Source organism: Vulpes vulpes, chromosome 15 (genome assembly GCF_048418805.1).
Source record: "Vulpes vulpes isolate BD-2025 chromosome 15, VulVul3, whole genome shotgun sequence".
In the NCBI taxonomy this organism is placed as follows: Eukaryota; Metazoa; Chordata; class Mammalia; order Carnivora; family Canidae; genus Vulpes; species Vulpes vulpes.
The window spans coordinates 90,207,855-90,222,832 of NC_132794.1; the positions used below are offsets into that span (position 1 = coordinate 90,207,855).

Genomic DNA, 14,978 nt, shown 5'->3' on the forward strand with positions numbered 1-14,978 from the left:
GCATCACAGACTTAGGGCACGGGTGCTATATCATTTATCAGGTTATTTATAAATTAAGTCTTTAAAAAGTTAAAAATAGAACTACCCTATGATCCAATAATTGCACTACTGGGGTACTTACCCCCTATACAAAAACACTTATTCAAAGGGATATATTCACACCTGTGCTTATTGCAGCAATATTTACAAATTATGAATTATCCAGTCAAATTATGGAAGCAGCCTCCATATCCATTGATAGATGAATGGATGAAGATATAATACACACAATGGAATATTATTCAGATTCAGCCATAAAAGAGAAAGAAATTTTGCCATTTGCAACGACATGGATAGAGCTGTGGAGGGCACAATGCTAAGTGAAATAAGGCAGTCAGAAAAAATTACCATGTGATCTCACTCATACGTGGAATTTAAGAAATAAAACAAATGAGGGGCACCTGGGTGGCTCAGGTCGTGACCTTTAAAAAAGAGAGAAACAAACCAAGAAACAGACTCTTAAATACAGAGAACAAACTGATGGTTATCAGAGGGGAGGGAGGTGGGGGGATGGGTGAAATAGGTGATGGGGATGAGGAGCACATTTATCATGATGAGCACTGAGTAATGTACAGAATCGCTGAGTCACCATATTGTAGCCTGAAACTAATATAACACTGTATGTTAACTATATTGGAACTAAATTTAAAACTTAATTTAAAAATAACAATAAATTTATGAATTTATTTCTAATTGGTCTATTTTGAGGGTGGGAAGTGGCCTGGAAACAAGGTTATAGGCATTCTGTGTTATATGAGGCAATGATTAATGGTATTTCATCACTCCCACTAGCTTTTTTATCTCCTCTTTCTCTGTATTTTCCTTGTCATACTTTCATTTTTGTTTTTTTGTTTTTTTCTTCTTCTGTTTATTTTTAAGACAGTCAGTGGCCCTGGACAACTGCACTGATCCTTCTAAGAGGAAACCCTGTTTTTCTCTCTTTAAAAAGTTTTTCTATTTGAGTAGAATTAACACACAATGTTAAATTAGTTTCACGTGTACAGCACAGTGACTTGACTTCTCTACATGCTATGCTATGCTCACTACAAGCATACCTACCATCTGTCACCATATGTGGTTATCACAGTACCACTGACCATATTCCTCATGCTGAGCCTTATCCCTGTGACTTCTTCATTCTATAGCTGGAAGCCTGTACCTCCCACTTCCTTCATGCAATTTGCCCATCCCTCTACCACTCCACCACTCTGGCAACCACCACTTTGTTCTCTGTATTAAGAGGCTTGATTCTGCTTTTTTGTTTTGTTTATTCATTTGCTTCTCTGGATTCCACATATGAGTGAATTCATTTGGTATTTGTCTTTCTCAGTCTGACTTATTTTACTTAGCATAATACTCTCTAGATCTATCCATGTTGCCACAAATGGCACAATCTCATTCTTTCTTATGGCCACATAATATCCCATTGTATATATTTACCACGTGTTCCTTATCCATTTATCTGTCAACAGACACTTAGGTTGCTTCCATATCTTGGCTATTGTAAATAATGCTGCAATAAACATATAGGTGCACATATCTTTTCAAGTTAGTGTTTTTTTTTTTGTTTTTTTTTTTTTAAATCTTTATTTATTTATGATAGTCACAGAGAGGGAGAGAGAGAGAGGCAGAGACACAGGCAGAGGGAGGAGCAGGCTCCATGCACCGGGAGCCCGACGTGGGATTCGATCCCGGGTCTCCAGGATCACGCCCTGGGCCAAAGGCAGGCGCCAAACTGCTGCGCCACCCAGGGATCCCTCAAGTTAGTGGTTTTTTAAAAAAGATTTTATTTACTTATTTATTTATTTGAGAGATAGAGAGCACACGCTCGCATGTGCACATTGAGGAAAGGGGGAGGGAGAGGGAGAGAGAGAATCCCAAGCAGATTCCACACAGAGCACGGAGCCCCATGTGGGGCTTGATCACACGATCCTACAACCCTGATAGCACAACCTGACCGGAAACTAAGAGCTGGAAACTTAGCTGATTGAGCCACCCAGGCAGCTCAGTGTTTTTGCTTTCTTTAGGTAAATTATTGGAATTATTGGATCATGTGGTGTTTCTATGTTTGTTTTTTCATTTTGAGAGAAAGAGAGCATATGCATGTGTGCATACAAGTGCAAGTGGGGAAGAGAGGTGGGGGGTGGTGGCAGGCAGAGGGAGAGGATGCATGACCCTGAGATCATGACCTGAGCTGCAACCAAGAGTCTGATGCTTGGCCAGCTGAGCCGCCCAGGTGCCCCTAGTTTTTAACTTTTTGAGGAAGCTCTACACTGTTTTCCACAGTGGCTGATGGGAATTTACATTCCCATCAACAGTATCCAAGAGTTCCTTTTCTTCCCACATCCTCACCAACACTTGTTATTTCTTGTCTTTTTGATTTTAGCTATTCTGACAGGTATAAGGTATTATCTCATTGTGGTTTTGATTGTGTTTCCCCGATGATTAGTAATGTTGAGCCTCTTTTCATATATCTTTTGGTACATCAAAATAAAAAACTTTTGTACAGTGAAGGAAACCATCAACAAAATAAAAAAGCAAGCTACTGGATGGGAGAAGATATTTGCAAATGACGTATCTGATGAGGTTAATATCCAAAATACATAAAGAACTTAACGCAACACCAAAAAAAAGAACAATCCGATTAAAACATGGGCAGAGGGTCTGAATAGGCATTTTTCCAAAGAAGATATACAAAGATAGCCTTGTTTCTGAGTTTAAATATAACTCAAACGACAGAAAACAGTTCAAAACAATTGGAGAGCTTTGTGGAAAGGAGAAAGAGTGACACCTGCTGGAAGAACTACTGGTGATTCCAATTCCAGATATAATCTCCCTGGGAAAATGTCCATATACACAAACCTTCATGTAATTATCAGGAAACAAGGCCCCCAAAGCATATCTATGAAGTCCAAGAATCCTAGGTTAAGAATAATAAAGATAGCTCATCTTAAATGCGTGCCTACCTTGTGCCAGATGCTTTATATATATAACCTCATGCAGCCTTCACAACTACCTGAGTTAGATATTAGTATCCCACTGAGGCTGAGAGAATGCAAGTAACTAACCTAAAGTCATAGCGATGGAATTGTGGAATTGTATTTACATCTAGGGCCATCAGAGTTCTTATCTCCTAATTTATATTGCCTGCTCTCAATATATCTAAACCCATATATTTTTTTCTAAGATTTTTTATTTATTTGACAGAGAGAGAGAGCACAAACTGTGGGAATAGCAGAAAGAGAGGGAGCATCAGGCTCTCCACTGAGCAGGAAGCCCAGAGAAGAGCTCGATCCCAGGACTCTGGGATCGTGACCTGAGCCTAAGGAAGATGCCCAACCGACTGAACCACCCACGTGCCCCACATATATTTCTTTAATAATATAATTTGCAATTAAAATGTCATCTTTTCTATTAACCCCAATGATATTTCTGAAAGGTAAGTCGATAACAATTACCTAAGGCAGCATGGTACAATAAAACAAGTCTCAAACCATCCCACATGCTCTTAAGGTTTTCAAATCCCCTCCTGACATATATTAAATCACCAAAAATATTATTTACACAGAATAGGAGAGCTTCATTGCTACACTGAAGGTACTAAGATAAAGAAACAGGAAACAGGATTAATAGTACTAGAAAGCAGGGATCGAGGAACATATGCTACTCATGAGCTGAGATACTGATCTAATGGAAAAAATTTTCAGTCTAAGAAGTAAAAGGGCCATTCTAAGCACCAGACTTGAAAATTGAAAAGCCTAGACTCAAATCTTCCAAATTATATGTGGTATAAAACAATACTTTCATTTTGTACTGATTTTGTTTCCAACTAGTAAAACTACTATCTGTTAATGTGGACTGTCACGAACAGAAAACTAGGGAAGTTAATAGCATTTCTGCGTCTCATGCTAAACTTCCCAAAAGAAACAAATTGTAGAGGTACATCTAACTTTCCCATTCTCAAAGGCTTATTTGTTCAAATCAGAAGACATGGAGATAAAAGAAAGGTAAAAACAGAAGGAAAGAGAGCTGAATAGTCAGTGCACTTATTGGCAGGAGAGCATCAGGGAAGAGATGATAAAACCACTGACAGCCTATCTCTTTCTAGTTGCTTCCTATGTATTGCCCCTGCTGCATCCTCTTCCTTCCTTCCCATCCTACTCAGGATAACATCTACAGATTCCAGGACCCAGCCTTAGTTTGAGTCAGTCTTGGTTCAGGAAGCTCATGGCTGAAAGGTCCATGCCTAGGGTCTTCCTGAGAAATCATTTTGGTGGCCCTGAGATTCCTGAGGTGGATTTTAACTCCAAACAAGTTCAGAACAACCCATGAGACCAGTCCTCCCAGAGAAGGCATTCAGCAGAAAATCTTTCTTTTTAGTATCTAAAACTAGATGACACAAGATATGATTATGAAGCAAAAAAGCTAATTCTAGAAGCCACATCCTCAAGTTCCCCAAATGTTATAGACCTTGCATATTCCTACAGAGTATTTTCTTATGCCCACTATTTGCTCCAGGAACCAGGTATAGGAAAGGACAAATCTATGCCACCCATATCCTCTGCAGAGCTCTGATCGAAGCCACTGTACTCTGGACTTTTCTCCTATTCCCTCTGGTCTGACATGAATGACAGCCCCCCCCCCCCCCCCCGCCCCCGGCAGTGGGAGGGCTGTGAGTACAGGCAGATAGAAATTCCCTGCTATAACATCTTGATCTATTTCTTTCTGCCTTCCCAATACTGATTAACAAGGAGCTGTTCAGAAAAGAGGTAGAGGGTCAGTGTAAAGTGAAGTGTAAGAAACTCTCAAAATAGATTTGAGGATAGAGATCCAAATCCGATATTCCTTCTTCTCCTAAAGGTTAGGGAAGTTTGCTAGGTCCTGTCTTTCCCCACTTCTGACCTGTCTCTCTCATATGTGCACATGGTTTAAGAAATTAAGCCTATCCCTTTAGGGCCATGCTCAAAAGAACAAGTAACAATATTAATAACATGCCAAATAAATTCTACCATTTTGCTGGCTGTCCTGACTCATCACAAAATTGCACTGATCATAAACATTCTTGGTTTCTGTGCTTATGCAGAAATGTGTGGACTTAAATATATTTGGTGAAATGGTTCATTTTTGTTTAAGATTTATTTATTCATGAGAGACACAGAGAGAGAGAGTCAGAGACACAGGCAGAAGGAGAAGCAGGCTCCCTGTGGAGAGCCCAATGTGGGACTTGATCCAGGGATCCGGGATCACGTCGTGAGCCCAAGGCAGACGCTCAACCACTGATCCACCCTAGCATCCCTGGTGAAATGGTTTAGAGTCCATCTTTAGAAGTTCATACAGTGGAAAAAGAATGCTGAACTTATAATCAGGTGACATGACTTCATCTCCTGAGACCAAAAGTTCTTACCTGCAGGTAACATTCTTTGAAACTCATTTTCATTATTTATTAAATGCAGTTAATAATATCTACTTTGCTACCTCCCAGCACTGTGGTGAGGATCAAATTAGAATGTATTTGTGAGAAAATACAATGGAAATTACAAAATGCTATGCAAATATAAGGCATATTATTGTCAGCACAATCTTGCTATAACTAAGATCTCCAGAGGTTAGACACTTAAAAAAATTCCAAAAGAGATCTAGTTGTCAAAATGGGTCAACTCCACTAATCCTGTTTATTTTTTAGAGACAGAGAGAGAGCACATGTGCACAAGTGGGGAGGGGCAGAAGAGGAAAAGAAACCCAAGCAGTCTCCCCACTGAGCATGGAGCCTGACATGGGGCTCTATCTCACAAGCCTGAGGTCATAATCTGAGCCGAAATCAAGAGTCAGATGCTTAACCAATTTAGCTACCCAGGTGCCCCAACTAATCTTATTTTAAACAGTCTATTCCTGGGGTGCCTGGATGGCTCAATCAGTTAAGTGTCTACCTTTGGCTCAGGACATGAACTCAGGGTCCTGGAATCAAGCCCCACATTGGGTTTCCTGCTCAACGGGGAGTCTGCTTCTCCCCCTCTTTGCCCTCTGCTCGTGCTCTCTCTCTCACTCTTTCCTTCTATCTCAACTAAATAAGTAAAATCCTTAAAAAATAGTCTACTCTTGAATGGCCAACTTACCTCGATGGAGGGAAAGACTGTTCAATTCTTGGGACGTAAATTCACTGATACAGACAAACAGCCTCTCTCCTTCTTTTAGACTGGGAATGGTCACAATTTCCACAAAACTGCTGGGGAACTGCCCTGAAAATAAAAGCAAACATTTCCAATGTTGAAATTTCATTTTCTGTCTGTGTACCAAGACAAAATAACTTCCGAGTCCATTTATAGACACTGAATTAAAAACTGAGTACTCGTAATTGGAGAATCTACTGTCAAAAAAGTACAGTGCACAAAGTTTGATGCATGTAGAGCCCAGAGAATGCAATTTGATCCAATCAGCATTAATTGGCTGCCACTCTACACAGGGCACCCTGCAGAGGGCAAAATGGGTAAGATGGTATTGGCTCTCAAAGGTCTTAAAATCTAATTCAGACACAAGCAATAATTCCATGCTGAAATCTAGTGACATACTAAAGGTGCACAAATCACTATGGAAGTTACAAAAGGTAGAAAGTTGTTCAGGAAGAATTTTAAAAATTCACTGAAAAAGCTTGCATCTGAATCTGAAGATCGGTAGGGATTTTACGGGTAGTAGTAGATAGACAGAGTCTGTCAGTTGGAAAGCATCAGAATGGATTCCACCTTCTAAATATCTCTTGTATCCTCCACTTATCTCCAGACCTACCATGTTGGTCCAAGCCAGCAGCATGTCTCACCCGGGTTATTTCAACAACTCCCAGTCTGCCTCCCTATCCTTTGTTTTGCCCTTTCCTATCATTTTCCAATCTGTAGCAGTGAGTTTTCTAAACTTCATCTCTGATGAAGTTTAAAAAGCACCTGTATTGTATCCCATTCCATAACTCCTCATCATGGCACACTCTGTCCTCTGCGATCTAGCTCCTGCGGCTCTCCCCAGCACCATTTGCCTCCCTCAACCTTTCACACTGCATGCCATGTTGAGCTTTTCTCAGACTCTCCATGTTCTTGGTCATTCCAGGGCCTTTGGATAAGCAGCTCTATCTATCTATCTATCTATTTATCTATCTATCTATCTATCTATCTATCCTCTTTGCCTTGCTAAATCTTACTCATCATGTTTGTCTTAGCTGAGCTACCATTTCTACTGGGGAATAATCTACTATCTCCCAAATATGGGTTAAGTGTCCAGAGTCTGTTCAAAGGATTATATAACAAACTTCAGCCCTAACTTACATAAATATATATAAATTAAGGACTAGATTTAACACAAGAGCACAGTGTGTGGTAAAAACTTCCACCTTTCCCTAGGCTAATTAATGAAAGAAATCGGTGTTAATGTATATTTTAAAGAATAGAAGAAAGGAAACCAGGTGCATAAGAAATGGAAGGTAGCTATTTGGACCAACCATGGATCTAGGAAGGAGTGAACAGGGTGCATCATGCTCCCTTGAGAAGAGTGAAATAAAGGGTAGAAAATGTTGGAAGAAGATAGATGGCTAGAGAAAACATGGTGGGGAGGAACTTAAGTCCCATAAATCAGAGATAAAGACTGGTAGTGAAAAGTAATGGCAAACAACAGGGTTCTGAATAAAGAAGTAACACATATTTTCAGAAGGGAAGCAACAGCTCTGAGTACAAAGGATAAAGACCTAGGTAAACATGTGAATAGAAAACTGGGCTGGGGGCAGCTGGTATCGAACCATCTCAACCTTTGGAAGGAACTGATAAGGAGAGATGGAACGATAACAAACATTCTCTCCTCACTGGCAGAAACCACAGTAAAGACATAACAAAAAACACAAAAGGATTCTGAAGTGTATTTGACTTCGGCCTCCCATTTAACCTTTATTTTTATTTTAAGATTTTATTTATTTATTCATGAGAGACACAGTGAGAGAGGCAGAAACATAGGCAGAAGGAGAAGCAGGCTCCTTGAAGGGAGTGCAACATGGGACTTGATCCCAGGACTCCAGGATCATGCCCTGAGCCGAATGCAGACCCTCAACCGCTGAGCCACCTAGGCATCCCTAATCTTTATTTTTAATATGGAAAGAAAGGAGGGCTTATGCTCTATTTTGTACCCAAGGAATTAGGGGCCCCTTACCTGTAACATCCTCTTTCTTTCCTAGAAGCCAAAATTCATCCACCACGGCCAACACCTCAATAATATCTCCCACAAAGAGCGGTAGTTCTTCTGATACACTGGGGCAGAAGTCAAAGATGGCTCGAACCACTGAGCCAGCCTCCATGTTTTATAACCTGGAAAAATAGGTCAAAAGAAATTGGAAAGCATAACTATTTAAGACATTGGGATATAGGTCAATATCTTGAGAAGGACAACGCTTAAGATCAAAAGACAGAATCAAGTCAAAGCTAAGCAAATATAAAGTTTGTAGTTTATACTTTTAAAGAAATTGAAGTACTATCTCACAAAAATAATAATTTCCTCATATATTTTTCATTTGATTCTCAAGGCAATCCTGGAATTGGGGGGAAAAAAGTGATCTTTATCTAGGAGTGACAGAAAAGGTACAAGTTGGTAAATGCAGACTTCTCAACATGCTTGAAGAAGGCAATAAGGAAATTCACATTTTTCAAGTACAGGCAATATGGTACTTTTAAGAGGTATTTACAAAGCAGGGATTTTATATTTTTTAAAGATTTTTTATTTACTCATGAAAGACACAGAGAGAGAGGCATAGGCACAGGTAGAGACATAGGCACAGGTAGAAGCAGGCTCCCTGTGAGGAGACTGATGCAGGGCTCAATCCCAGGACCCTGGGATCACAACCTGAGCCAAAGGCACATGCTCAAACACTGAGCCACCCAGGTGCCCCCAAAGCAGAGATTTTAAATATGGCATTTCATTTATTTCCCCAGAATTATCTTAAAGATTAGAATATTTATGATCAGCAAGTTGGAAAACTTAATTTGTCTAAGCTCAGAGTTCATAGGAGCAAGGCCAGGATTCAGGCTCAGGGCATTCTGGCTCCTCCCTACTGCAAAAAAAAAAAAAGAAAGAAAGAAAAAAAAAAGGATGTGGGATCATACCTCAAAGACAGAGATTTAAAACATACTGAAAAATAGGAATCCATGAAAAGAACAAGGGAGATATAAAAGTGACACCTCTATACAAGATCTAGTATATACACTACACCAGATCAAGAATGTGTTTTCAGCTCAAAGACACCCACTGGCCAAGCCTGCATAGTATCCTCATGCTGTTACTGTGTCTGTGCTATGCTAAGTTGATGTGTCTGTTACCTTGACATGTGTGCCTGGGGAGCCTAAGTATGCATTTAAAGCAACAGAAAGGGAGGAACCAGTGGGCATGTGCTCACCTGTAAACATTCAGTCATGATTAGCAATCTCTCTCCCTACATCTTTCACATGGAGCAGCTAACGCTCTCCATAGTGTCAGGCCTCAAGTCTATTCTCCTTTATTTACCTCAAGGATCTAGCTGGTGTTGTTAGAGATGAGGTTTCTAACTTTCATCTCATATATAACTATGATGACATCAAAGAGTGCTAAATGCTTAATTTAAAAAAATAGTTAAAGCTCCATTGAGTTTATTATCTAAGGAAACAGTGATATGGACAAACATGTTAGGCACCTAATAAATAATTGAGTATATTGATGTGGGGTACCTTTAAGATTTTGATGATTATGCAACATTATTCAACACTGCATATTTAATTTGTACTGTTGAGTAAAAGGAGCTTATCTTTGTGTGACCGGAACTTTTTTCATGAGATGACTTGGGTCCATGGTGGAAAAAAGAGGTGGCCAGTAACATTCCCCACATCCTCTGCCCTTTCCTGCCATGTATTTTAAGTATGAAAATCTAATTATAATCACATGCTAAAGAGTCAGAATATGAATGCAAAGTAATTACGGGTCTGGAATCAGAGACCAAAGTTCAAATGCCAGCTCCACTGTTTATTAGTTATTTCACCTTGGACACACTCCTTAAACTCTCTGGACTAGTTTCCTGTTCAGAAAAATGGGGATAATTAGACGTTCATAATAATCATCAAGAGGATGATGATAATGATGAAAATCATTATAACAATGCCTAGTATTTACTGAGCACTTACTATGTGCCACGCACTGTACTATGTACTTCCTTCATTGAGTCCTCACAACAATCCTCTCGTATATTATTGATTTCCATTTTGCAGATGAGGACACAGGTTCAGAGAGGTGACATAATCTGTCCAAGGGCATGCAGTAAGTCAGATGGAATGGAAATGGAAACCCAGATCTGACTGGCTCTAAAGAGACAGTATGCTAATAGTGTGAAAGCACTAGGAGAGGGCTGATACAGGAGGTGCTCAATAAATGTTAGCAGCTATTCCTAACATTATTTCCATAATCAGCTACAAGCTCAAATCTGTCTCACTGATATATCATCACCAGAGAATGTGCTATTTCAAGGATAGAAACACCATAGAATTTATCATTTCAACTTGTCAAAACTTGGTTTGGCTTTGACCATGTTTAAAAATAGACATTATATACCTCTGTGCCTTCTTCTTCTTTCTTCTTTTTTTTTTTTAACCTCTCTGCCTTATTCAATAGGAAAGACACTGAACCTAATTTACTCTTTCACTGATGGATGCAAGTTCATTATGAAGACCATACATTACTCTACTGTGATAATACCAGTATTGTAGGCCTTTTGGGTCTTTCTCTTTTGAGGTCAGCCATTCCTTTGCTATCAGTAACATCCTCTGTCAGCTTTCCTATCCTCTTTCTAGAATGCTGTTTCTACTCTGCTGGGGAAAGAAGGCCACACAGACCCCGCCCAAATTATCAGAAGTTTCCAGATAAATAAAAAGTAAACAAGCTCCACAGGAAACGCTAACTCTTCTGTGGTGGTAAACTACATGTGTTAGCTAGCTAGAGTTTTTCAACAGTTATTTTTTTATGTGCTCTGAGGCCACTTTCTTATTTTCTGGCTGTCTTCCAAATAGCTAAAGTTGCCAGATGTCAGATTTCCCTGTAAGGGTGGTGTCATAAATATTTTTTTTAAACAAGCATAATATTTTGCAAGCCTCTTAGCCATCTATATATGTTAACACAACTCCTCAAGGCTGGGCTGTGGTGGCTATTATTTCCCTCCTTCTAACTCCATTTTCTCACATTCCATCTCACTCTCAGACTAAATATATACCTCATTCTCTGAAATGTCAAAGAAATGATGAACATAAGCTCCGTTGGGGGTGAGAGAGAAATCCTATTGCACTGAGGAGTAAAGTTGGTGAACTGAAAGAGTTAAAGCTTCTCCCTGAGAACCTTTCTGTTGTACCAGAAAATGACTCAGAGGAGAGGAGGGTCTGGCTCGATGAATACTTTTACTGACTGACCTCCTACCCTGTTGGAATGAGTGCGTAATCGCTGCGGAGCACACACCCTGCGAGGGCGCTGGAGTCAGAGCCCGGCTGCAGCACAGGATGCGTGTGAGAGACCAGACAGAGATCTCAGTGCTCTCTGTTTTACGTGGACTATCATGAATTTCATCTTTGTCTTCTCTGCTCTGGCTACCCTCGTGCAAAGCAACAGTTATTGTTCCTGTCTGGGCCATTTTAGAGGCCTGGACAGATATTTTGAAACTTAATCATAAATAGCTTATATAAGCTGTTCACCAACTCCAGATGGAAGTAAAAAGAGCTGCTGAGGAAATCAGAAAACACAGCTGGGCTTGAGAGCGAGCAGAGCAGAGGGCTGCCCAGACAGCAGGATGTCAGGGACATCGGGAAAGTGGGCTGTGCAAACACCATCTTCTGCTCTTGCTGGTGAATGCCTGCATTTCCGCTCGGCATCTGAGACTTAAAGGTCCTTAATTCTTCAGACTCTTTTAGAACACAGAACCCTGTGAATGGAGAGATTTTTGGTCTGGTTTGCTCACTAGTCTAGAGCAGTGCTCGGTACATAACATGCTTTTACATTTTTAGGGAGCAAATCATTTATCAAACTTTAGAAACAGGGGATCCCTGGGTGGCTCAGCGGTTTAGCGCCTGCCTTTGGCCCAGGGCGCGATCCTGGAGACCCGGGATTGAGTCCCAACTTGGGCTCCCTGCATGGAGCCTGCTTCTCCCTCTGCCTGTGTCTCTGCCTCTCTCTCTCTCTATCATGAATAAATAAATAAAATCTTAAAAAAAAAAAAAAAAACTTTAGAAACATATATGAAACTGTTCATTTCAAAATCTCTACTTCCACTTATCTAAAACAAAATTAACGATCTCTAGTCCATAAATACTTTGACCTTCCAGCTTGTATAACAGTGTCATATAAATCTTCCGGATCAAACAGTACTGTGGATTTCTTCACCCTCTATAGCCGACGGTACACTAGCATCAACAGCTACCACTTGAGAGGCTAGTGTGTGCCAGACACTAAGCTAGAAGCTTGAATCATGGCTGCATTGCAAGGTAGACAGCCAGGCTCTAGAGCCAGGGTGCTTGGGTTCAAATCCCAGTGCCACCGCTGAGCAGGGTATCTCAACTCTCCAGCGAATAAACAGCTTAGCCAGAACCAGAATTCAGATCCATTTGACTCCAGTGCCCATGTTCTTTTTACTACAAGCATCTCTTCTCTTAAGTCTCACTGGTTCTTCCTTTGAAATCGCCTAGACTTCCATTTTCCTCTCTTTGGTTCCCCAACATTTTCATGTAAAGATTTTCAAACAGCGAAGTTGGAAGAATTTTACGCCTGCCACTTACATTCTACCATTCACATCTTACTGCACTTACCTTATCATCCCTCTTTATCCATGTATCAGTCAGAGTTATTTTTTGACACATTGCAAATGTTTATTTTTCATTTTATTTTTGATGCATTTCAAAATGAACCATAGACTTTCCCTTCTGAGACTTTGGCATATATGTATCTTAGCTAGGGTCATTATCTGTTAACATTTGGTTGTTGTTGGTTTTAAGAGTCATTTTCCTCTTTTCTCTGCCAAAGATACAATTCATTTCTCCCCACTAATCTGTCAATGAACCTTGTTAATCTTTTGAATTGTTGATTTTTATATATTGTTCAATTGCTTAAAAATTCACAAGGTCTTCCTGTTTTCTATAATTCATTCACATACTCAACAAATATTTATCAAACCTAATGGACTCAGTCAAATTCCCACACAGGCTTAACCCAATATTCATTAAGTATTTATTCTCTAATCCTGTTGGTGGTTGACCGGAGCATTTGACTCTCTATCATCCTAAACAGCTCAACTCCTATCCCAAAGTATCTACCCTACCTAGGGAAAAATAAAGCCCTGCAGATAATTTGACCATTAATCTCATAAGGAGATACACACGCTTATCTCTCAGGTAGAGGTAGAGACAGAGAGAGATTCTTTTTTTTTTTTAATTTTTTTAAAGATTTTATTCATTTATTTATGAGAGACACACACAGAGAGAGGCAGAGACACAGGCAGAGGGAGAAGCAGGCTCCATGCAGGGAGCCTGATGTGGGACTCGATCCCGGGCCTCCAGGATCACACCCTGGATTGAAGGCAGTGCTAAACCGCTGAGCCACCAGGGCTGCCCCAGAGAGAGATTCTTAAATCTACAGTGAAATTTTTTAGTGACTTAAGGATTTTTTTTTTTTAATTTTTATTTATGATAGTCACAGAGAGAGAGAGAGGCAGAGACACAGGCAGAGGGAGAAGCAGGCTCCATGCACCGGGAGCCCGATGTGGGATTCGATCCCGGGTCTCCAGGATCGCGCCCTGGGCCAAAGGCAGGCGCCAAACCGCTGCGCCACCCAGGGATCCCTTAAGGATATTTTAACACTTTCTATCAACTGATATCCATGGAAGCTACCTCTTAATCCCGTTTTACTCCCATGATATACAAAGAACATTCAAGATATAGTTCCTGTCCCCAAGGAATTTAGCTTAGTCGCCATCATTTGCCCAAACATGTTCTGAGGACACTAATCAGCTTCCAATACAAGAGCTCCATGGTCACTATAAACTTGGAGAAGGCTATAGACTGTATTTCCCTTTAGGAGGGGCATAAAAGGGGCACCTGGGAGTGTCTGCCTTTAGCTCAGGGTGTGATCCTGGGATCCAACCCCACATCAGGCTCCCTGCAGGGAGCCTCTGCCTGTGTCTCTGCCTCTCTCTCTGCCTCTCTCGGTGTCTTTCATGAATAAATAAATAAGATCTTAAAAAAAAAAAGAGGAGGGGCACAAAATACTAGTATATTAAGGACTGAGACAATCCAGCTAAGAATCAGTTTTAATCCAGCTTTTCTAAATTTGCCCACAGCACATTCAAAAGCCTCATCTTACTGTACTTACTCAGAAGTAGCCCTCAGTGCAGTCCTACTCAATCAAAATGCCCTCTGCTCCCATAAAGCATTTTCTGTCCAGATTTTTTTCATTTGTTTACATGTTCTTTCTTTTCTCCATTGTAGGTTCCCATCTGTCCACATATTTAAAGACTCCCCACTCTCCACTTCTACCTCTCCTCCTCAAGCTCACTTCCACCTTCAGTGTCTCAGTTTCTATAGCCCTTGCTCTTATATCACCTTGTAGATTTCTGAGACCTCATACCTCACATGTTTAGGTTACAGCCATGACACTGAATGTAGCATTATCTACAACAGCCAAATAATGGAAAGAGCCCAAATGTCCATCGACTAATGAATGGTAAAGAAGATGGGGTAATATATACTACAGAATATTATTCAGCCATAAGAGTGAAATCTTTCCATTCGCCACGACATGGATGGAACTAGACAGTGTTATACTAAGCAAAATAAGTCAGAGAAAGACAAAGGCCATTTTATTTCACTCATATGTAGAATTTAAGAAACAAAACAAATGAACATAGTAGGGGGGTGGAGGCA

General features: G+C 40.3%; 1 protein-coding gene across 4 annotated transcripts in view; it reads right to left on the reverse strand.

The window, feature by feature from the left end:
• DNMBP (dynamin binding protein) overlaps nt 1-14,978 on the reverse strand; it is a 107,702-nt gene that overhangs the window by 64,515 nt on the left and 28,209 nt on the right. For all 4 annotated transcript variants that reach the window (XM_072739757.1, XM_072739756.1, XM_072739754.1 and 1 more), the window contains 2 exons: nt 8,218-8,372; nt 6,153-6,275 (listed from right to left, as the gene is read on the reverse strand). In XM_072739757.1, the coding sequence (XP_072595858.1) occupies nt 6,153-6,275; nt 8,218-8,362 (268 nt within the window). In that variant the 5' untranslated portion in view covers nt 8,363-8,372. The remainder of the gene's footprint in view (nt 1-6,152; nt 6,276-8,217; nt 8,373-14,978) is intronic.